Below are 24,933 nucleotides of genomic sequence, written 5' to 3'. Positions count from 1 at the left end.
TCACCTGCCAGTGCTATCCAGTGTTCAGATTTGCTGGTGTTAAAGCATGCATGGTAAAAAAGCACCTAATATATAAAGGCATAACTTTGGCAATAATACTTAAGGTAGAAGTATATACACGAGAGGGTGTCTATGAGAAACTTGGCGTGTTTGTAAGAAAGACAGTGACTAATGGTGGAATGTGTGAGAAGATGTCTAAGAACCATCCATGTGAAACATGCAAAGTGCCAAAACATTAGCAAAGTAGGCCTACAAGTGACCACTCCCACCCCTGTATGTGTACAGTGCTGCTATAATTGGATCTCAAACTACTCCAGACAAGTAGCGGGTGGAGCCAAGGGTGATGCCACATCCTGCTTGTTAAGTGATCAACTTCGCTTCCAAAACCAAAAATAACAATTTGGCCACTGCACTTTAGCAATACATACAGTGGGGGAAAAAAGTATTTAGTCAGCCACCAATTGTGCAAGTTCTCCCACTTAAAAAGATGAGAGAGGCCTGTAATTTTCATCATAGGTACAAGTCAACTATGACAGACAAAATGAGGAAGAAAAATCCAGAAAATCACATTGTAGGATTTTTAATGAATTTATTTGCAAATTATGGTGGAAAATAAGTATTTGGTCAATAACAAAAGTTTCTCAATACTTTGTTATATACCCTTTGTTGGCAATGACACAGGTCAAACGTTTTCTGTAAGTCTTCACAAGGTTTTCACACACTGTTGCTGGTATTTTGGCCCATTCCTCCATGCAGATCTCCTCTAGAGCAGTGATGTTTTGGGGCTGTCGCTGGGCAACACGGACTTTCAACTCCCTCCAAAGATTTTCTATGGGGTTGAGATCTGGAGACTGGCTAGGCCACTCCAGGACCTTGAAATGCTTCTTACGAAGCCACTCCTTCGTTGCCCGGGCGGTGTGTTTGGCATCATTGTCATGCTGAAAGACCCAGCCACGTTTCATCTTCAATGCCCTTGCTGATGGAAGGAGGTTTTCACTAAAAATCTCACGATACATGGCCCCATTCATTCTTTCCTTTACACGGATCAGTCGTCCTGGTCCCTTTGCAGAAAAAACAGCCCCAAAGCATGATGTTTCCACCCCCATGCTTCACAGTAGGTATGGTGTTCTTTGGATGCAACTCAGCATTCTTTGTCCTCCAAACACGACGAGTTGAGTTTTTACCAAAAAGTTATATTTTGGTTTTATCTGACCATATGACATTCTCCCAATCCTCTTCTGGATCATCCAAATGCACTCTAGCAAACTTCAGACGGGCCTGGACATGTACTGGCTTAAGCAGGGGGACACGTCTGGCACTGCAGGATTTGAGTCCCTGGCGGCATGTCTGTTACTGATGGTAGGCTTTGTTACTTTGGTCCCAGCTCTCTGCAGGTCATTCACTAGGTCCCCCCCATGTGGTTCTAGGATTTTTGCTCACCGTTCTTGTGATCATTTTGACCCCACGGGGTGAGATCTTGCGTGGAGCCCCAGATCGAGGGAGATTATCAGTGGTCTTGTATGTCTTCCATTTCCTAATAATTGCACCCACAGTTGATTTCTTCAAACCAAGCTGCTTACCTATTGCAGATTCAGTCTTCCCAGCCTGGTGCAGGTCTACAATTTTGTTTCTGGTGTCCTTTGACAGCTCTTTGGTCTTGGCCATAGTGGAGTTTGGAGTGTGACTGTTTGAGGTTGTGGACAGGTGTCTTTTATACTGATAACAAGTTCAAACAGATGCCATTAATACAGGTAACGAGTGGAGGACAGAGGAGCCTCTTAAAGAAGAAGTTACAGGTCTGTGAGAGCCAGAAATCTTGCTTGTTTGTAGGTGAACAAATACTTATTTTCCACCATAATTTGCAAATAAATTCATTAAAAATCCTACAATGTGATTTTCTGGGAAAAAAATTCTCAATTTGTCTGTCATAGTTGACGTGTACCTATGATGAAAATTACAGGCCTCTCATCTTTTTAAGTGGGAGAACTTGCACAATTTGTGGCTGACTAAATACTTTTTTTCCCCCACTGTATGAAACTATAGGAAACAGATGGGCTCAATTTCCATCATTCACTACTTATAAGGCATTATAATCGTTACAGGCACAACACTTAAAAGGGCACAAGCGCACACCACTTTGAGTCAAGAATAAAGAACACCTGTTTGTTTGTGTTAGTGCAAGAGCAGTATCACACTTGTGAGATGGTCTTGTTAGAGAAATGTCTTGTCAGAGAAATATGAAATGTTCGGACAATCCCTTGCTTGAAACTGAGACAAATGGGAAAATCCGTATCCGCCAGTAGCCGGATACCTCCTATGTTTTATCAAAGCAAACTAAAAGCCCACAAACAATCTCGTCCAGTCCCCAGTACTGAGTGAGAATCCAGGGTACTTTCCCTCTTCAAGGCAGGAGTCATGTTCCATTTGAAACTGGTGATGGGGCTAAAAGGGATTCTGGGAAATGAAGTCATCTTTTTGGATCTTTCTTTTTTATTCTGCCATTTGCGGTGGTCATTGTGGGCCTAAGTGCAATATGCTGAGTTGGTCCATGCAGGTTGGCTTGAGGCTGGGTCCGAGGAAGGGGAAATGAGGAGCTCACATCGAGTCTCTGGATTGGTCCATATGTCTGAAACCGCAAGAAAACCTAATGTCATTGGAGAGCAGCAATTTCTGAATAAAAAGTCAAACCTTGTTGAATAATATCATCAGATACAAACAAAAAAAATCTTAAAGAGTATGTAGTTAACTGTTTAAAAAAAGTTTTCCTAGAACTTAGGTTGAGTTCATTGTCAACTTTTGGGGAAGTACAAAAGATAGGGAGAGTCATCCATTAATATCCTATTCACATTGCTTGACAAAAAATTCCCCCATTTCAAATAAACTAATCAAGATGAACACTTCCAGTTGGACTTTCACAAACTTTCCCCAGAATTTCATCATATTTATTTAACCCCATAAAAAAGTATGATCCAAAGATTGAGTGTGTGTGCACAAGTGTGTGTACTGGAGTATATAGAGTGTACTTACTGGCTATAAGAGGCTGCTTCTGCCATTGGTGCTGGGTCCTTTGGACCTCATCTGTTCCTGGACTGACCCTGACTGCAGAGGGGACAAGAACAAAATGTCAGTCACACAAACATCACTCCCTGGTAGAATAATGTCAAATACAGTGGCGTATCAGCCAGCAAGAATCGAGGACATTGACAATCTGACCTGCTTTCTGGTATTATATGACATGTAGTCAGTTGTGTCACAAAAGTGTTATTAAAGAGTTGGTTGACAGCACCTGCATAATACTGTGACAACACTGTGGTTGCTAAGTAAGAGCCCTTTGCTCACTCACAACGGTGTGATTTGTTTATATTTCATGTAGCCCCACAATCCCTAGCGGAAGTAAATAGTTGATGGATAAGCTAGAGGCGTGTATGTGGAAATACATACAAACTTTGCAACATTCAAACACTGTGCATGAAAACTTAAAACAAACCTGTAGTCAGAACACTGACGGCGCAGAAGGTGAGGCAGTGTCAAGATTACACAGAGATGTTTTGTAATGGCGTTATGTAATAATTCTGCACGATAAGATATAGGCAGCAGTGGAAATAAGGTATACCCAAACGCACTTCAGCCCAGCTTAAACAAAAGGCAGCAGTGTTTGTCTAGCATGCCTGTTTGCACTGTTCCAGTGCAATGACTCCAATTAAATGGGATTTGTTTCATTATCAGGATTTGTCATTGTTCGCAATGGAGCCGCCGGCTTAGTGCAAACACAAAACATATACGTCTCTCATTCGGCATTAAAGCTCATTAATGCATTTAAAGGTCGTCAATGCTAAGCAAACAAGACTTGGTCACTGGTGAGTTGACTTGGTTTTCAGCGGGATGTCAGAGTTCCCCTTTAACAGGCACAGGAAGGAGCTCTTGTTTTGGGTTCCTGTGCTAGACGATTGGGGTAATCCTTTACCAGTGTTGCAGGACACAGAAGGGGCCTTTCATTTAGCAGCCAAGGCCTTCCAGCTGTGTCCCCTGTCACTGTCCCTTCTCTGTGTGCCCTCTGGAATCACTCCCAGGGAGGGAGGAGGGACTGAGCAATAGGGTCTAGGGAACATCATGGGCATGATGTGGTAGGGAGGGGGTCCATTTCAGGGCCTGTGTTTCACAGGAACACTACTGTATCTTGCACAGGGTGAGCCTTGTTCAAAAGTGGGGCTGCAGGTGGCTGGCTGGAAATGGGCCAGTTAACTGAATGTCTATAAGCCAACGGGGGTGGGACTAGTGTAGCAGTTAACATATCAAAGCTTCATTCGTGTTTTTGTATTCATTTTTGTCCAAAGAAAACCGATACCAATTCCCTGGATTGTACCATGTTGCATTGATATGTTTTACGCAATATCCTCCATTTCACCTGCATTTAATTTGATACAATTTTGCTGCAGACAAGACTTGATCCAAGTGTTGAAATAACAGTTTAGGTAGGGTGCAAATTGAACTAATTTGACATGCACTTTAAGTGTAAAGCAAAGAACAAATAACAGAAGCATTCACTATGAGCAGCCCAACGGCAATTGTTAGAGATGGATCTGTCATGATTACTGACTGACCTATCATTCTTCTAAACACTGACTACGAAATGTGTAAAAGGATGATTTTTATTAAAGTAGCCAAAACCTTATACATACCGGCGGCAAACCTTCTGCCATCTCCCCAGAGCCAATGTGTGTGAGGTGCATAAAGTTTGTGGGCTCTCCGATCATGCTGCGGTCAATCTTCCTCCTCTTCTTCTTCTGAAACAAATGCATAATGCAGGAGGTCAGTGGCCAGTGACCTATAGTAATTAAAATATGGCTAGGCAACTGCATAGCACAGTGGCTGTGCAACCAAAATGAATGCAAAATGAGATTTTACAAACATGCACTTAATCAAACAATGATTGAACATTTTTCTGTCTCCAAATAAGCAGCTTATATTATTAGAGACGCAGGAGAGGAACGCTTATTTGGTTATAGGTGTATACCATGAGGTGGTCTTTGATCATGGGTTGAAATGCTATAGAACAAACAGAAGTTGATTCTGGATAGTAAACAATGTCGAAAAAGCCTCTGTGCAAAGAACTTCCAAAAGTAATCATGTAGTGGAAAAAATGTAAGCCTTTTTTTTTTTTTTTTACTGCTTATGTCTAACAACAATAAAACATTATATTGCGATGCGTAAGCCGTAAAAAATATAGGCTTTTTAATTTTCCACTATATTGTTAGTTTATCATCATCTCCCGATGCAGACTGGCAGATGCCATATCCATTGACCAGCATATAGGCCAACCTTTGGCTATTTTAAGTGTTACATAAGCAACGTTGACCGATGTTTACATCAAAAGAAACAAAAACATGCTGCTGACCAAACAGTAAACCCTGTCATACAGTATCCTATGAGCTAGTCATGTAACTAAAACAAGGTAGACCACTGTGTGCGTGACTTTCTTCTTGACGTCATCTTGAATTCTGAGGATCTGTTGGAGCATGCCTACATACCCAATGAATCAGGCATTTTACACACCCATTCTTGTTGCTACATTGGCATTGTAGAGGAAATCAGTCATTCCCACAGACTCATAAAGACAAGCTGATGACTATCCGCTAACATCAAAGCGGTGACCCAATCCTGCAGGTTCATGCTCTACAACATTCGCAGAGTACGACCCTACCTTACACAGAAAGCGGCACAGGTCCTAATCCAGGCACTTGTCATCTCCCGTCTGGATTACTGCAACTCGCTGTTGGCTGGGCTCCCTGCCTGTGCCATTAAACCCCTACAATTTATCCAGAACGCTGCAGCCCGTCTGGTGTTCAATCTTCCCAAGTTCTCTCACGTCATCCGCTCCTCCACACACTCCACTGGCTTCCAGTTGAAGCTTGCATCTACTACACAACCATGGTGCTTGCCTACGGAGCTGTGAGGGGAACGGCACCTCCTTACCTTCAGGCTCTGATCAGACCCTACAACCAAACGAGGGCACTACGTTCATCCACCTCTGGCCTACTAGCCCCCCTACCTCTATGGAAGCACAGTTCCCGCTCAGCCCAGTCAAAGCTATTCGCTGCTCTGGCACCCCAATGGTGGAACAAGCTCCCCCACGACGCCAGGACAGCGGAGTCACTGACCACCTTCCGGAGACACTTGAAACCCTACCTCTTTAAGGAATACCTGGAATAGTATAACAGTAATCCTTCTACACCCCCCCTCCCCCACCCCCCCATAAAAAAAGAAGAAAAAAAGGGTAGTTGTCCCACTGGCTATCCTAAGTTGAATGCACCAATTTGTAAGTTGCTCTGGATAAGAGTGTCTGCTAAATGACTTAAATGTATTTCAGCAGGCATATTTTGCTCCCAAATTGAAATCAGTGAACAACCAACAATATAAGATGCCAAGAATTAAAATCAATGAACATAGGCGATCAAATCTTGTCCACATAAGGTACATCTATACACTTTTGACATTCTTTGTCAATCAAGTAGGAACCTCTGTGTAGATCGACTTCTGAGTATCAATACGGCAATCAATTACAACTTAAACACTTTGCCGTTTGGTATTTCAGTCCTAACAGCCCTTGAAACATTAAGAGGCATACCCAACCTAACCAAATACCCAGCTGGTTGGCATCCACTCTGAAGTGGCAGCCATGCAGGCCATGAGTCATACCAAACTCAGAACTATAATGTCGCTTAATTGGGAGGTATGCTATCCTGTGGCTGATTGATGGAAAGTCTAGCTAATTGGTCAGCTGTGTGTGCTACAAAAGAGAAAGTCGCTTAGCAACCCATTTTAGGAGATGCCTTCAGTATATGTTGTGTAATATCAACCATTTGGTGTCCGTAACCCTTTGGCATAGGCTATGCTTAGAAAAGTGGGTAGCAATTACATGACTGACATACAGGAAGTTAGGCATACCCAAACTACCAACATCTCATGAGAACATCAGTAAAACGGGTCTCAATACAGTCATCTTCCAAAGGTGGCACGTCACACAAGCCCCTACCCTTTCGAGACATGTAAATCCATGCCTGTGTTTATTGAAAGTGACGTCTCTGTATTTTCCTCCCCCCACAATAGAACAAACACAGGCCCGAAAAAAAAGAGGACGGACGGAGGGAAAATGCCCTCCCACGGGACAGTGGCCCAGACCGCTTCCTCTCTCCTGAGCCCCCGGGTTCATTGTTGGCGAGTGGGAACGGACGGACACAACCCGCCATTACGCAACTCTCCCTGCAAAACCTGGGCCAGGAAAGAGTGAGGGTCAGGAAGGGTACAGCCCTGAGGAGGTCAAGGGTCGGCGGTCGCTTCTGGAGAGCAAAAGGGAAGTTCTTCCACTTTCCAGTGACACACTGATATTTTCTGACATCAATAGGACCTCTATACACCCATATAATGCTCGCTAGGATTCCATAAAATGTTTTGCTTTGAAACTGATGACATCAAGCAACTATAAGTCCAGGCATTATAGTTCCCTGAACAGATCAATACAATTGTTATGGTCATTAATTAACTCATCAGACTAGAATGTAAGATAGTAAGGACATGCTTATCCATACAGTGCGTCCCCATGCTGTGATACTTACATTACTGTTGGACAAACAACTATGCATGTTGAATACATATAGTGCATTCGGAAGGTATTCAGACCTCTTGACTTTTCCACATTTTGTTACATTAGCCTTATTCTAAAATGGATTAAATAAATACAAATCCTCAACCTACACACAATCCCCCATAATGACAAAGCGAACAGTTTATTTTTAATTTCTGCAAATGTATTAAAAATAAAAAAAGATACCTTATTTACATAAGTATTCAGACCCTTTGCTATGAGACTCGAAATTGAGCTCAGGTGCATCCTGTTTCCATTGATCATCCTTGAGATGTTTCTACAACTTGATTGGAATCCACCTGTGGTAAATTCAACTTATTGGATATGATTTGTAAAGGCACACACCTGTCTATATAAGGTCCCACAGTTGACAGTGCATGTCAGAGCAAAAACCAAGCCATGAGGTCGAAGGAATTGTCCATAGAGCTCAGAGACAGGATTGTGTCGAGGCACAGATCTGGGTAAGGGTACCAAAACATTTCTGCAGCATTGAAGGTCCCCAAGAACATAGTGGCCTCCATCATTCTTAAATGGAAGAAGTTTGGATCCACAAAGACTCTTCCTAGAGCTGGCCGCCCAGCCAAACTGAGCAATCGGGGGAGGAGGGAGGTGACCAAGAACCCGATGGTCACTCTGACAGAGCTCCAGAGTTCCTCTGTGGAGATGAGAGAACCTTCCAGAAGGACAACCATCTCTGCAGCACTCTACCAATCAGGCCTTTATGGTAGAGTGGCCACTCATCAGTAAAAAGGCACGACAGCCCGCTTGGAGTTTGCCAAAAGGCACCTAAAGCACTCTCAGACCATGAGAAACAAGATTCTCTGGTCTGATGAAACCAAGATTGAACTCTTTGGCCTGAATGCCAAGCGTCATTTCTGGAAGAAACCAGGCACCATCCCTACGGTGAAGCATGGTGGTGGCAGCATCATGATGTGGAGATGTTTTTCAGCGGCAGGGACTGGGAGACTAGTCAGGATAAAGGGAAAGATGAACGGAGCAAAGTACAGTAGAGATCCTTGATGAAAATCTGCTCCAGAGCGCTCAGGACCTCAGACTGGGTCGAAGGTTCACCTTCCAACAAGACAATGATCCTAAGCACACAGCCAAGACAACGCAGGAGTGGCTTTGGGACAAGTCTCAGAATGTCCTTGAATGGCCCAGCCAGAGCCCGGACTTGAACATCTCTGGAGATACCTGAAAATAGCTGTGCAGCGACGCTCCCCATCCAACCTGACAGAGTTTGAGAGGATCTGCAGAGAAGAATGGGAGAAACTCCTCAAATACAGGTGTGCCAAGCTTGTAGCATCATACCCAAGAAGATCTGAGGCTGTAATCGCTGCCAAAGTTGCTTCAACAAAGTACTTTTTTTAAATGTGTATACATTTGCAACAAAGAAAATGAAACCTGTTTTTGCTTTGTCATCATGGGGTATTGTGTGTCGATTGATGAAGGGGAAAAAACTATTTAATCAATTTTAGAATAAGGCTGTAACCTAACAAAATGTGGAGAAAGTCAAGGGGTCTAAATACTTTGAACTATGGGTCAACTGGTCAGTGAATTTTAATGGCTGGAATTCACCCTAAGTATAGTGAGAGTGCAATAACAAATTAAAGATGGCACTCTTTCAAGATATTGCTCAAGATGTGGATGCCACTGAACTGCAAGCTATAAAACGTCACCCGTTTAAAGATATCAGCCTGTAAGTGATTGCAGATGGAGTCTGAAAAACACCATAAATACATCGGCCTTTGCCAACAGATTTATTGGACTTTGATGCATTTAAAAGGGTCCCCCATAACATCTTGCCGTAAAATCTAATGGGTAAAGAGGTCTTCGGGCAGCGTTTCACTTTTGGCTGTTCTAAGCATGCATTTAGGACTCCCTTGATTGAATGCAACAGACAAAAATACTTGTTTTCAAGTTCAAGTGTGTGGTCAGAGTAAGCTTGCTTGGCTGCCTGGGATGCCCAAACCTCACCTTTGGCTACAATACTTGCAAGACTTGCCAGGGACCTCCACAACCTCGGAAACACATCTTGGCAAGAGAGGGTTGAATAGAAGTGGTCAGGGTCTAATATAGAGCATGCTTGTGGAGTATAGTCCATAGTCTATTACTAGTCTCTATTCTAGTCCAATACATCTATTAGATGGGGAATTTTGTGAAACCTGACATAGAGAATGTTAGAGTAATGAGCATTTTATACCTCAACATGAGTAAATAAGTGGCAGCTGGCCCAGACTTACCGGTGGGGGTTTGGCCACCACGCAGCAGCCCATCTTGTGCCAGAACTCGCTCATTCCTGGGCTCCGCCGGTTCAGCGTCCTGCTCTCTGTCGCCGCCTTGCAGGCTGGTGAAGACAGGTAGCCCCTGTGACCCTCAATCTTGGGATAGTCCTGGTGCATCCAGATCCCTTGCATCAGATATCCAAAGTTGGTCAATCCCCAAACCCCACAAATATCAGGTCCTGATTCTCTCAAGCCTCCCAGTGTCCTAATCCTTCTTCGGTATCCAGTCGGATTCAAGTCCTTAGGGTTTAATCTGTTGAGACAGGAGTTTATTAAAATAATAGCCAATGTAATGTGAACATAGTCCTACTAGTTCTTCATTTTATTTTTATGCAACACCACTGCAATCCTAACCTCTTAAGGTAGAGGCATACTTTTGACTTGATTCTGCCCAAACCAGCGTCTTGTCTTGAACAGTGTTTTGCTCGCACTATTTTAAATAAAGTCTTCTTCTTATTCAAAGGGAGAAGTGCTACACGAGTGATGAATTGAGTTGATGACACACTGAATCACAATGCCCCGTCCCTGAGATCTAAGACTCAAGTGTGTGGTCTGACCACAGAACACAGTGAGGGGCCAACTTCTTTTCCTGTTTCCAACATAAGGGAAGGTTTGATCAGACACGGATGGCCACACAAACAGGCATAACATGTCTAACATATAGCTTCACAAACAAGTGACAAGCACATTAGACATAGGAAAGACATTCCAAGGGTGAAAAACATCTGCAAACAGTAAGGACCAGTTGCCCTTGTAAGGACCTAAGCATCCTCCATTCACTTCTAGGTTGTTCCCATCTCTTCCCAGTTCCAGCCTTGCTAAGTCACATGAAGAAGCCAAAAGGATAACACACCGGAGGACCATCTCTGAAGCCATTTATATTCCCTCTTTGCAGTGTGAAAGAAAGTTCTGCCAAGACCATTTTACACTTCATAAAGTTTGGTTTATACTACTTAGGTGTCGTCTTTGGTTTATTGCTATGTTTAAGGTTGTCACTGATGATCCGTTAAGCCAAATTAGAGCTGGGGCTTTCTTAGAGAGTAGCGGTGCCTTGGTTTCCGCCTGCTCCGAGGATTCTGCTTCTACAGGTTGTTTTCCACCACTGGGTTTGGACTTCAGTTTACTTTTGGGCCTGCTGCCGATCGTTTGATTTCACTTTTCATAATGACATGGCTCTCCTCCAGCTTTGCTTTATCGTGCCCAGTGGCTGTGTGAGATAGGGAGGAAACTGTTTAGGAATGTGTGTGTGTGGTGGAGAGTCTCCCTCTCTCTCTCGCTCACACACCTTTTCACAAGAACAAGCTCAAGCCTATACTCTCTCAAACCGACACAAAAATACTGTAGAAATAACCTCCTTCAAACATTAAAATTAGCACATAGTTCTGGAAAACATTTGGGTGGGGCAAAGTAAGAGTAAAACTAAAGCACCACACACAGAGTGGGTTGCTTGATAGCACAAGCACATTGCTGGCATATGGGTATCACAGTGGTTTTAACAGGTAAGCTACTAGCCTGACATCACTTAGAGTCAACTGGCGGCTCACTGTATAGTTCAGTTACTAAAGTCTATTTGGTTAACAGTCATCAGGGCAGTCAGAAAGCTAGTATCCTGGTGTACAGTAAAAGCATCAGGGTTGTAGAAGATGGGCTGGTCAGTGGGTGTGGAGAAGTTCTCAACCCCCATGGCCCCTTGGGATAAGGTGGAAGTCTGTACACAGACTTATGATGATATAAGGGGCATGGATGGATGGCAAGGCAGGCAGTGCCAAAAACACTGGCCCATCATTATATCACCAAGGCCCTGCAGGCTGGCACAAGTCAAAACAGGAGACAGGCGTCTGTAGAGTTGAGCCACTAGTTGAGCCAGTCTTGCTCTGTGGGGTTCAGACAGGCAAAGTCTGGGTCTAACTTCTGTCTGCGTTGACCTCTTACCGTTTTCCCCCAGAGCAGGTGCACTTTAAAAAAAATATTATAGTGAGGACACACACAGGATTGTGAGAACACCATACTCGGAAGGAGGGCTAGAACTGTGAACTGTCTGTAGAACAGCACTGGGGCTCTGAATATCTCCTGTGGCACACTATTTAGAGGAGAGTAACCTCATGACCAAGCTTCCCATGATTCACAGCACGACAAGAACAGAGGAAGGGGGGGGGGGTAAGGACAAACTCGGGGCAGTTGAAATACTTGTCCCGTGACGTAAGGATTAACGGAAACTCCCACTTTGGGCTCATCTGGTCTCTGATGGCATGCTCATCATCTTGTATAAATAAACTGGGCTCTCCAGAGATCTGGGGCCATCTCGTTCTAATTTGAGGTTTCCACCGAAGAGCAATGATGAGCAGCGTAACCTCTTCAGATGAGCGCCAGTCCAGTTCTATTGAATTACTACTGGAGACTCATCTGTTAAAGTGCTGGAGAGAGCTTGATAAGATGGTGCTAATTGTGGATGTCTTCTTAGGACGCAGTCGTTTATTTGTTCAAGTACCATTGGCTACCCTGTGGGAACTGGGAAGAATCGTTCTGGGGACCCAGGGATTTTTCCCCCACCCAACTTCTTGTCTTACCATTAAAATGGCCAAGGTGGTTCTTCAGACAGTACAAAATGTACAAATGGTTGACAGTTTAATAGTTCTTAACCCTGTCAGGATCCCTTGAGACAATGCCTCTTCTTTGTGCCAAAACCCTCCAGCGACCTTCTATGAACGCATGTGTGTCTTCGCATCGACAGAGTGAGAACTCACAAAGTACAGTGAAAACTGAGGTTGTCTGAGAGTGTATTACCTTAGTGGATTTCAAAGTCAACTCTGTACAAAACACACATCATGGAATCCTCCTGCCCTCACTCACTGGACTCCTGTATCAGTCTAGATTTCACATGATCCTCAGTGTAGCCGAGGCTTCCCTGTTATCTGTGCTGAACAGACAGAAAAGCCAAAACAAGAAGGACAACAAAGAAGCACTGTGAGACTAACCTTATTAAATGACACTAAAACGTGACACGGCAAACACCACAATGTAGCTACAGTAGCAGAGAACACGTGATGCATCATGAATCCAATTTTCAAGTTTCTTCTCACCTAACCCAGTTAGGGGGAAATAAGAAAATAATGTTTTTAGACAAGATAACAACTTGACCTTTCTAAGAAGGCAGTTAGCAAAACCGCTATTCTCAGCATGGGTTTGTTCATTTCACAGTGATGCTTCTTCCTGGAAACGTATCAAACACTGACATGGCTAAAAATTCCTTAGACATGCCAACATACTCCCCCTGTAAGAGATATGTTGCAAAACACATTTCACTACAGCCCTCTCTTCCAAATAGTCAGAATGAACAGCACATTTATGTAACAACATCAACGGCTACTCTCATAGTCTGTATTCGAAAGAGATCATGGCTATAACTTACTGGGATTTAATTAATTGAGAAACAATACAACACACAAGAGGTAGTGTGATAAGAGATATTGATGAAAAAGATGCTCAATACTGACTCACAACCAGCTCACACACACACACACACACACACACACACACACACCAAGGCTAGTAGAGAGTAACCTAACAATGCGATAACTAATTAATAGATCCAGCTCTAACAGCACTACATGTGAGCTGGCATAGAAGATACAATGGAGATTGGAGAACCTTAGGGTTCATACACTGGTTGTGATCCTCGAATCTCAACTCATTCAATGCAAGCCTTAATGCTCAAATCAGTTTTGTTTTTCCAAATTCGTTTTGGAATACTGACTGTCCAAACAGCAAGTTACAAGTGACCAAATCGGATGTGTGTGTTCAAACATCAGTCATTTGCTGACATGGCTATGCTTGTTGTCATATACTGAACAAAAATATAAATGCAACAATTTCATTGATTTTACTGAGTTACAGTTCATATGAGGAAATCAGTCAATTGAAATAGATTCATTAGGCCCTAATCTATGGATGTTACATGACTGGGCAGGGGCACAGCCATGGGTGGGCCTGGGAGGGCATAGGCCCACCCACTTGGGGAGGCAGGCCCAGCCAATCAGAATGAGTATTTACCCACAAAGGGGCTTTATTACAGACAGAAATACTCCTCACGTTCATCAGGGTGGCTGGTCTCAGACGATCCCGCAGTTGAAGAAGCCGGATGTGGAGGTCCTGGGCTGGCGTGGTTACACGTGGTCTGAGGTTGTGTGGCCGGATGGACATACTGCCAAATTCTCAAAAATGACATTGAGGCGGCTTATGGTAGAGAAATTAACAAATTCTCTGGTAACAGCTCTGGTGGACATTCCTGCAGTCAGCATGCCAATTGCACGCTCCCTCAAACCTTGAGACATCTGTGGCATTGTGTTGTGTGACAAAACTGCACATTTTAGAGTAGTGTTTTAATGTCCCCAGCACAAGGTGCACCTGTGTAATGATCATGCCGTTTAATCAGTTACTTGATATGCCACACCTGTTAGGTGGATGGATTTTCTTGGAAAATGAGAAATGCTCACTAACAGGGATGTAAACAAATTTGTGCACAACATTTTAGAGAAATAAGCTTTTTGTGCATATGGAAAAAATTGCTGGGATCTTTTATTTCAGCTCATGAAACATGGGACCAACACTTCACATGTTGCGTTTATATTTTTGTTCAGTGTAGTAACAACGGGTGTGTGCGCAGTGGTGTAGGCTGATTGGAGGTGGTTCTCGTGCTTCCTATCATTCAGAAGTTATGTAGCAAGCTAAGGTGACACACATGCCTGCCATGGACGTTTTCCAGTTGCTTTGAATGTTCAAAATCATTGTGTAAGAACGATTTTAAAGCCTGTTTAGCTTTGTAGTACATTCACTAATTTGTTTGTAAACAATTAACAAGCTAGTTAGCTACCAAGTCATGTTCGTGTCAAACTGTCAACAGAGTAGCTAGCAAGCAACAAAATATGCCAAATAACACTAAAACCACTTGAGGGCAAATAAATCAGATTTGACTGTTCAGACAAGTCACAACACCAGGAATCAGATTTGTATTAGACTTCAAACCACCTACGAAGGTCGTTTGAAATGTGGCTTGAAATATCTGATTCTATGTGGCTTTTGGCTGTTCAGACTGCAGGAAAAAGAGATTTGAATATGCAAAGAAATAGGATTTGAGTTACTTCAAACTGCCAATGTGAACAAGGCTTATTAGCAACAACAATGTTGAGACTAAAATGCACTGTATGATACCCTTGTTAGCTGGTTACATGTTTTAAAGCGGCAATCTGCAGTTGAAACAAAGCGTACTACCCGCCACTTTTTCAGTAAAAAGCTGAGGGATGGGGCTGGAGAAATGTAAACACTCAAATTCATAGACATAGCATCCATGATATCCACATAGTGTTAACAGTGTTGAGGCTATACAGTGTTTACAAACATTGGAGTAAAACAAGCTTATAGTTTGGGTTCTGATGGGGTACGACAATTGAACTAAGCTTGAGGCATTTACAAGATATTCTTCAAGACTCAAATGGGTACATATCCTTTTATTTATACGTTTTAAAAAAAGGTATGTAACAACTCCAGATTGCCCTTTTAATGGTCACACACAGTTATTAGATTACATGCTCAATAGTTACACCCCTATACTATAAACATTTGCAAATGCAAGAGTCCTGCCAGCTACCTACGTACGAACCGGGTCAAATCTTGGATGTGGGTCAGTGGCTCACTGTCAAGAGAGGAGAGGAAAAGGAGGGGAGTGGTCTTTGACGGAGGAATTACAATGAGGCCTTTTCACGGGGTCTGGTTAACTTTCCAACTGGTTAACGGCACCTTTAAAAATTGTCTGACGTCAGTTTTCAATTAACGGCTTAAGAACAACATGGCTCTTTCACGGAATCCAGTGCACTGCCATCCACGATTAGATGGATGGTTCAGCTGTTTATATTTGTATTGGAACGCTGAGGTCTTTGGGACGGTTGCTTTAAATCGAGAAATGCATCAGTGTAGTGATGCCTGCCTGGCACTAAATTAAACGAAGGTAGGCCTACATTGATATAGTAGGTGATGATAGGTCTCTTCAAAATCAAGTTAGATGTTTTCAGGTCTGAAAGAGGTCTAGTGTTGAGATGTGTCCATTGTCCACATCATCTGTTGTGTACAGTCGTGGTCAAAAGTTTTGAGAATGACACAAATACTAATTTTCACAAAGTCTGCTGCCTCAGTTTTGATGATGGCAATTTGCATATACTCCAGAATGTCATGAAGAGTGATCAGATGAATTGCAATTAATTGCAAAGTCCCTCTTTGCCATGAAAATGAACTTAATCCCAAAAAAACGTTTCCACTGCATTTCAACCCTGTCACAAAAGGACCAGCTGCCATCATGTCAGTGATTCTCTCGTTAACACAGGTGAGAGTGTTGACAAGCACAAGGCTGGAGATCACTCTGTCATGCTGATTGAGTTAGAATAACAGACTGGAAGCTTTAAAAAGGAGGGTGGTGCTTGAAATCATTGTTCTTCCTCTGTTAACCATGGTTACCTGCAAGGAAACATGTGCCGTCATCATTGCTTTGCACAAAAAAGGGCTTCACAGGCAAGGATATTGCTGCTAGTAAGATTACACATAAATCAACCATTTATTGGATCATCAAGAACTTCAAGGAGAGAGGTTCAATGATAGATAAACATTATTTTAATAGCAGGACACTGTAAAGTCCATTATCCTGCTGAAGAGTATGAATTAGGCTGTTTGAGAAGGTTTGAATCCTAAGCAACCTGCCTACACATTGTTTGAAGTACAATAGACCAACATAGTTACTGTAGTAGGTCAAAGCTATGTACTGCAAAACCTTTGTAGAGCATTTATATTTTTTTGGCTTCAGACCAATGCCTACTTCTCATGTAAAACAGTTTTTTGTTTCTAATTTCCATGGTTTTTACACCAGAAGGTGATTATACAAAATTATACTACAACATAACACAGCAATAAAAGCAAATTAGCCTATCTCAGAGGTAGAAAGAGAGAGAGTGAAAGTCTGACTGGAGATCCTCTCAGAGCAGAGATGACACCTTACGCTCAAACAGATTTGACTTGGTGCTTCAATGGGGATGTTGGCTATAAAAACAAGAAATGTACAGAAAAAGGTTTAGTGTCTAAATTGTACATTTAAAGCTTCCCTGAAACAGGAGCAAGAAAAAATCTGTGCATTATCTTTTTTCAATTGGAATGCAGTTCTATTCAATCCACATCTATACTACTATTACAATTCGCGTCATTTTTTTTGCGGGCTTCCAGGCATTTACTAATTCATCAACATGGACGTCGGCATGAAGACTATCTGGCTTGTTGGGCATTCGTGGATCCACTACTTGGAGAAGCATGCCAGGGCGGTCAGAAAGCATCACAACCTCTCCCTTGACTACTGTCACATTAGGCGGCTCGGAAAGCGAGGAATGAAGTGGGGTAAACTGCTCCATGTTCTATGATGTCAGGTGCTGCTGCTCCCCCTGACATCATAGTCATCCACCTCGGTGGAAATGACTTGGGACACACAAAGGGGACAGCCCTGGTGCATCAGATGAGAGCTGATTTGGAGGTAGTTATCCGAATGTTCCCAGAGACAAAGGTGGTCTACCGCAGAGGCGGCGTTGGATGTTCCAGTGGGAGGACATCAACAAGCGCATAGAGATGGCCCGGCGCTCTGTCAACCACCTGGAGTTTGCATTTCTCAGTGATAGGCGCATGCCCACAATCCGCCACAGCACTGCATCCCTGGGCAGTACCGTAGGGATGGCGTGCATCTCATGCAGTAGTACACACCTCCAGTCACTGCCACTCCACGAACCCAAAGGCTCTTTTAAGAGCCACCTAATAAATGAAAATAAGTGTGTATGTCGGGAGGGGACTGTCAAAACCATAAACCAAATAATGGTCAAAATGTATCCTCCGGGAGGCGAACTCACAATCTTCAGATCCACAGGCAATAACTCTAACCATCTGCACTACGAACCCTGTTCTTAAAACATTGACGTCTACAGACCATTTAAAAAAATTGACAGTCTGGAGGCGTTCGTTCCAAAATGATTTTGTTAATTCACTCAGTACTTATCGAACATTTATTTATCTTGCTTAGTTAAAATACAATAGTCTAAAACAGTTGATTTGTTGAAAACAGACTCCAAACCAAGTTAGCAAGCATGTCATTTTATTTTGACTTCGCACAGCAGGTCGCACAATTTAAGCAAGCAGAAGGGGTTCGATTAATCTGGCCCGGGGTACACTGGGCTAGTGACCATCACGTCATCGGGCGAAAGTGGGGAGGGGAAGCAGATAAAGCATTTTTATCAAAAGCAATTACTTTTGCATGTGAAAACACAGAATCCGACTCATTACTACACGTGCTTAAATACGTGACTTTTGTTTTGAGCCAACTTCGCCGTCGGACAGAGTCTCAGTTCAGTTGTGCACTGCAAGTTTGAGCACCTGGCTCATGCCCAGCAGGCATCCCGGTTCCAAATCGAATGCAATCAACTTTCAGCCAGTGCAAAACACGCCTACAGGGCGCCCCGAGCGAGATGAATCGAACCCCCTCAATGATTCTGATGTTGTTTTACCATATACAGTGGGGAAAAAAAGTATTTAGTCAGCCACCAAATGTGCAAGTTCTCCCACTTAAAAAGATGAGAGAGGCCTGTAATTTTCATCATAGGTACACGTCAACTATGACAAGACAAAATGAGGAAAAGAAATCAGAAAATCACATTGTAGGATTTTTAATGAATTTATTTGCAAATTATGGTGGAAAATAAGTATTTGGTCAATAACAGAAGTCTCTCAATACTTTGTTATATACCCTTTGTTGGAATGACACAGGTCAAAGCGTTTTCTGTCTTCACAAGGTTTTCACACACTGTTGCTGGTATTTTGGCCCATTCCTCCATGCAGATCTCCTCTAGAGCAGTGATGTTTTGGGGCTGTCGCTGGGCAACACAGACTTTCAACTCCCTCCAAAAAGATTTTCTATGGGGTTGAGATCTGGAGACTGGCTAAGCCACTCCAGGACCTTGAAATGCTTCTTACGAAGCCACTCCTTCGTTGCCAGGCGGTGTGTTTGGATCATTGTCATGCTGAAAGACCCAGCCACGTTTCATCTTCAATGCCCTTGCTGATGGAAGGAGGTTTTCACTCAAAATCTCACGATACATGGCCCCATTCATTCTTTCCTTTACACGGATCAGTCGTCCTGGTCCCTTTGCAGAAAAACAGCCCCAAAGCATGATGTTTCCACCCCCATGCTTCACAGTAGGTATGGTGTTCTTTGGATGCAACTCAGCATTCTTTGTCCTCCAAACACGACGAGTTGAGTTTTTACCAAAAAGTTATATTTTGGTTTCATCTGACCATATGACATTCTCCCAATCGTCTTCTGGATCATCCAAATGCACTCTAGCAAACTTCAGACGGGCCTGGACATGTACTGGCTTAAGCAAGGAGACACGTCTGGCACTGCAGGATTTGAGTTCCTGGCGGCGTAGTGTGTTACTGATGGTAGGCTTTGTTACTCTGGTCCCAGCTCTCTGCAGGTCATTCACTAGGTCCCCCTGTGTGGTTCTGGGATTTTCAGCTCACCGTTCTTTTGATCATTTTGACCCACGGGGGTGAGATTTTGCGTGGAGCACCAGATCGAGGAGATTATCAGTGGTCTTGTATGTCTTCCATTTCCTAATAATTGCTCCCACAGTTGATTTCTTCAAACCAAGCTGCTTACCTATTGCAGATTCAGTCTTCCCAGCCTAGTGCAGGTCTACAATTTTGTTTCTGGTGTCCTTTGACAGCTCTTTGGTCTTGTCCATAGTGGAGTTTGGAGTGTGACTGTTTGAGGTTGTGGACAGGTGTCTTTTATACTGATAACAAGTTCAAACAGGTGCCATTAATACAGGTAACGAGTGGAGGACAGAGGAGCCTGTTAAAGAAGAAGTTACAGGTCTGTGAGAGCCAGAAATCTTGCTTGTTTGTAGGTGACCAAATACTTATTTTCCACCATAATTTGCAAATAAATTCATTAAAATCCTACAATGTGATTTTCTGGAAAAAAAATCTCAATTTGTCTGTCATGAGTTGGGCGTGTACCTATGATGAAAATTACAGGCCCTCTCATCTTTTTAAGTGGAGAGAACTTGCACAATTGGTGGCCTAATTACGTTTTTTCCCCACTATATAGACATCCTATGTTTTTTATTCAAATCAACTATATGCACTGAGCTTGTCTGATGCTTTAAGCGCACTGTTTGATGAAATAATTAAGACATACAAATGACTAGAGGGAGTCCGACCGCAATTGATTTGACTGTGTCGGGCCGGGCTCAGAGTGTTAACTCAGTGTTCAGTGTTAGCCTCTACGGGATCGGTGTCCCGTATACGGGACGGTTGAGCTAATGTGATTAGCACGACTGTTGTAAGTAACAGCAAACTTTCCAGGACATAGACATGTCTTATATGGGCAGAAAGCTTAAATTCTTGTTAATCTAACTGCACTGTCCAATTTACAGTAGCTATTACAGTGAAAATATACCATGCTATTGTTTGAGGAGAGTGCACAACAACAAAAAACTTAACACGGCAACTGGTTTGATACATTCACCTCTGAAGTTAAATAATGTATTTACATTCAGTAATCTTGCTCTGATTTGTCATCCTAAGGGTCCCAGAGATAAACATTTAGCATAGTTTTGTTTGATGAAATCCATTTGTATATGCAAATGTAGGAACTGGGTTCTACAGTTTGAACCCCTGCTGTCTCTGGCTCCACACCCACCTCGCCCGGCCATCTAGATGTGTGAAGGTTAGTATATAAGCTAATGATCCATCATGTATGACATTCCTGGGAGTGTGTAAACTTACATTTTGTATTACCATATCATTTTTGTATGTTCTCTATAGTTATGTACTTGAAAATGTAATCAATTGACCAATTTGGCACATTTGGGCAGACTTGATACAAAAATAGTCCAGTATTGCAATGCTTCACTGGATCAATCTGAAACTTTGCACATACACTGCTGCCATCTAGTGGCCAAAATCTAAATTGTGCCTAAACTGCAATATTATATTGTGGCCTTTCTCTTGCATTTCAAAGATGATGGAACAAAAAAACAAAAAAAGTTTTTTGTTTGTATTATCTTTTACCAGATCTAATGTGTTATATTCTCCTACATTAATTTCACATTTCCACAAACTTTAAAGTGTTTCATTTCAAATGGTATCAAGAATATGCATATCCTTGCTTCAGGTCCTGAGCTCCAGGCAGTTAGATTTGTGTATGTCATTTTAGGCGAAAATTGAAAAAAAGGGTCAGATCCTTAAAAGGTTAAAAAGAAATGACAGCGAGTGACTGTGTGACTAGCACCCGTTGTCCCTCTTTCCTCCCTGCTGCAGCGACCACCACAGAACATCAACAGTGTTTATCGCGCTGTCAGTGTTGCTGAAGCTGTTACCGAAATCCCTCATTTGTTGAGGAAAGACATTCCCTATCCTCAACCCTTGCTCTCTTTACGTGACACATGTATGTGTCGCGTGCACGTGACTAATAGGGCCTGACCTATAGTATATCATAATCACATCAATAAATTGGTTATAACTAACTCTGAACACTGTAACAGCAAAATGGATGCTGATGACGTGACAAATAAACATCAAACGGGGAAATGTTTGGTTGCTCGCGAGGTAAAAGGGAAAGTCAGATGTGTAGAATAAATTTGACTAGTTGTGGAAAATACTGGAGATCAAGAAAAAGAAGGTAAGGAGAAAGCGCTGCGTGCATATTATGTGTGCCAAACAGGTGCTCTTAGATTCCAATATAGTTTTTCTGACCGTTTGGAATAACGTAAACACAAAATAAATTATAAGCATACCAGGCCTACAGCTCGATGGTAGATATACAAGGCTGCTATACTAACCATACTAATGATAATGACAGTACTTATTATAATGACGATCATAATAATAACAACAATAAGAAGGAGATCAAGAAAAAGGAGGGTTATTATTTTAAATATTATTTTTTGGACAATTTGGAAGTATAAACACTAAATACATTATAAGTAATACCAGAGGCTGTTCTAACTAGAGTCTTTATTACAGCAGAGCAAATATTTAAAAAAGCCGAATTTATTAAATTGTTTATCTTACATTTTGTGGTTGCGTGAGGCTTCCTGCTCCTATTAAACAAACACTCAAACAGGCAACACAAGCAGGATCAGTCTTATTTCTGTAGATATACACTACCAGTCAAAAGTTTTAGAACACCTACTCATTCAAGGGTTTCTTTATTTTTACTATTTTTTACATTGTAAAATAATAGTTAAGACATCAAAACTTTGAAATAACACATATGGAATTATGTAGTAACCAAAAAAGTGTTAAACAAATCTAAATATATTTTATATTTGAGATTCTTCAAATAGCCACCCTTTGCCTTGACAGCTTTGAACACTCTTGGCATTCTCTCAACCAGCTTCATGAAGTAGTCACCTGGAATGCATTTCAATTAACAGGTGTGCCTTCTTAAAAGTTAATTTGTGGAATTTCTTTCCTTCTTAATACGTTTGAGACAATCAGTTGTGTTGTGACAAGGTAGGGGGGTATACAGAAGATAGCCTATTTGGTAAAAGACCAAGTCCATATTATGGCAAGAACAGCTCAAATAAGCAAAGAAAAACAACAGCCCAATTTTATTTTAAGACATGAAGGCCTGTCAATATGGAACATTTCAAGAACTTTGAAAGTTTCTTCAAATTTATGCAGTCGCAAAAACCATCAAGGGCTATGATGAAACTGGCTCTCATGAGGACCACCACAGGAATGGAAGACCCAGAGTTACCTCTGCTGCAGAGGATAAGTTCATTAGAGTTACCAGCCTCAGAAATTGCGGCCCAAATAAATGCTTCAGAGTTCAAGTCACAGACACATCTCTTAGTTCTTAAATGGACGATCAATTATACATTTAATCAAAACTGTTGCCATTACAAACGTATTTCAGTCGAGAAGGTGGCAAGCCTAATGGTCACTTTATGGACGCTGTAGTCTCGTTCTTATCCGACACCTAGAATTGAGCTAGGTTTGGGCAGGAAATAGTATTCTTTCCTAATGCTATCAACCCTGTTAAAAAGCAGGTTTAGATATGATGGTAGAGAGATTTGAATTTAACATTGAACTTCAATCAATCCCTACTATAGTAACGCCGATTGGCGCGACTATAATAATAATAATAATATATAGAGAGAAAATGCTAAATGTTCTCTCTTCACCCCCACTACTTAGGTCGCTAATGTGACAGTGTACACTGGTGTGCCCTTTTAAAGAATGGAGCAACTTTAACCTTTATACATTCCTATCTGCAACAAGGACAAATTAAAATGTACAGGAAAGAATGCAGTTAATGTAACAGTGGGATCCTCGACCTCCATGACTCAATACAGCTAGTTTGACATTTCCTGCCATCTTTGTCGGAATTATCAACCCCCCTGTGTGTGACGAGTCATAGGTTACACCACAGAGTTCCACACTAGCAGGGGTAAAGTACACTCCCCACATGCCAGGCTCAGCTGTGCATGTTGGCTGTTCTGATCACCTCAGGCATGAACTGAAAACCCTAACAAACCAAAGACAGACAGAATTCACCTGGCCCTGCATAAAGTTGATATACTCTTTTTACTTTACTTCTACCATTTGTTACACATACATATAGTTTCCTATTATCATACCAAAGACCGGCAGTAAAGACAACCTCAAAATCCAGTTGTTGGAATTTGAGGTGCGGTAAACTAGAGATCTGAGAAATAGTAAACAAAACTGGATAATGCATTGTTTGATGAATATATTTTTACAGGACGGCTTTTCTCATAATTAGAAATGTAATGAAAAAGGACACCAAAGCTATGTGGGATCATCCACAGTGTAGCGATCCTGGCTATATGAGCCACGTTACAATTCCCACCAAATGGATTAACCCTATTGGCGCGATGCTTAGGGTGCGACCCTGGTTCGCTTTCCTTCCGTTCGCTACAATATTATCAAGCTGAAGAACTCTCAACATTGAGGTTGGAGCACAGAGTACTGAAGAGAAGCCAAATCCAGCCCTGACCAACGGGTTTCCCATAGTGGAGAAGTAATAGTCTGAGGGAGTATGAGACCATTTCCAGTCTCATCCCAAAACTATGCCCTCCTGAAAATAGACCACAATGGCTTACTTTACCCCATGCATTCAACAGACTTTGAACCACTGTCGCCAGCCTGACTTCCTTAAAAGTCTTAGACCTCTAATTTGGAACTGCCCAGAAATGTGTTGTCTAGTCATGCACAGGCTATGCAATTTGTCAAGCGCTCTTCTCTTCGAGGAATGAATACTCAGTGTCTAGTTTAAACATTAATGTAAGTGAACAATACACAACAGAATATTGAATGAAAGCTGAGAGAGGGCTTTAATTACTCTAGCCCTTGATCATGACTCCGTTCCATTACACATAAAAGTCATTGGACGAAGGCGTCTTCTGTATCGGGGAGTTTTGTTAAGAGCCCTGACACTCGGTCTGAACATTAACACGCATCGCTTGTGGTACGGTTTTGGAACAATGTAACAATGACCACGTACCCCCTTTCATTGACATAATTAGTTAGTAGGCTAGCCTACATGAAGAGGAAAGTCTCAATAGTGGCATAAATTTGGCGCTAACTTACCTCCGTTCTTAAATGTGCCCAAACAATTTGGATATCCAGTAGCAAAAGTATCCGCTTGCCTTTTCAAACACCAACGTATAGCACCATCCGCACGTATACTGTTTTTGAGGTGTGGTTCCAAGTTGTTCAATCAGGAAATTCAGATGTTTTAAAATATTTCTTCAAAAGCTTATTTTTGCCGCTAAAGTCAAACAGCACCCCTTATGGACATAGACGCACCTCGCGTTTTGAAATTAGATGAATTACTTCGTGTCATCATAAGGTCAACACTGCAACCTACAGGGCAATTGCAGGTATAGGCCTATT

At 42.2% G+C, this 24,933-nt stretch overlaps 1 protein-coding gene across 2 annotated transcripts; it reads right to left on the bottom strand.

Annotated features, from left to right (window-relative positions):
* Positions 1–1,972: 1,972 nt before the first annotated feature.
* On the bottom strand, positions 1,973–24,789 carry LOC121572944 (CDC42 small effector protein 1-like). 2 transcript variants are annotated; one of them, XM_041884982.1, is made up of 5 exons: positions 24,628–24,789; positions 9,886–10,180; positions 4,680–4,781; positions 3,028–3,099; positions 1,973–2,626 (listed from the first exon to the last, which is right to left on the bottom strand). In XM_041884982.1, exons 2-4 carry the CDS (start codon positions 10,057–10,059, stop codon positions 3,031–3,033), a joined length of 345 nt encoding a protein of 114 aa, XP_041740916.1. In that variant the 5' UTR covers positions 10,060–10,180; positions 24,628–24,789; the 3' UTR covers positions 1,973–2,626; positions 3,028–3,030. The 2 variants fall into 2 exon arrangements, with proteins under 2 accessions (XP_041740916.1, XP_041740914.1); XM_041884980.1 differs by having other exon boundaries at positions 4,680–4,784; positions 24,628–24,787.
* Between the last annotated feature and the right edge of the window lie 144 nt (positions 24,790–24,933).

The sequence above is a fragment of the Coregonus clupeaformis genome, chromosome 8 (genome assembly GCF_020615455.1).
Source record: "Coregonus clupeaformis isolate EN_2021a chromosome 8, ASM2061545v1, whole genome shotgun sequence".
NCBI classification, from domain to species: domain Eukaryota; kingdom Metazoa; phylum Chordata; class Actinopteri; order Salmoniformes; family Salmonidae; genus Coregonus; species Coregonus clupeaformis.
This window is presented reverse-complemented; position numbering and strand designations above follow the sequence as displayed.

What these genes read in the sequence shown, in the direction of transcription:
- LOC121572944 (XM_041884980.1), bottom strand. Translation starts at nt 10,059, where the DNA reads ATGCAAGGGATCTGGATGCACCAGGACTATCCCAAGATTGAGGGTCAC. An exon ending in TGGTGGCCAAACCCCCACCG is followed by an intron (nt 4,785 to 9,885) that starts GTAAGTCTGGGC and finishes CATTTGTTTCAG; the next exon opens with AAGAAGAAGAGGAGGAAGAT. An exon ending in TGGCAGAAGGTTTGCCGCCG is followed by an intron (nt 3,100 to 4,679) that starts GTATGTATAAGG and finishes TCCCCTCTGCAG; the next exon opens with TCAGGGTCAGTCCAGGAACA.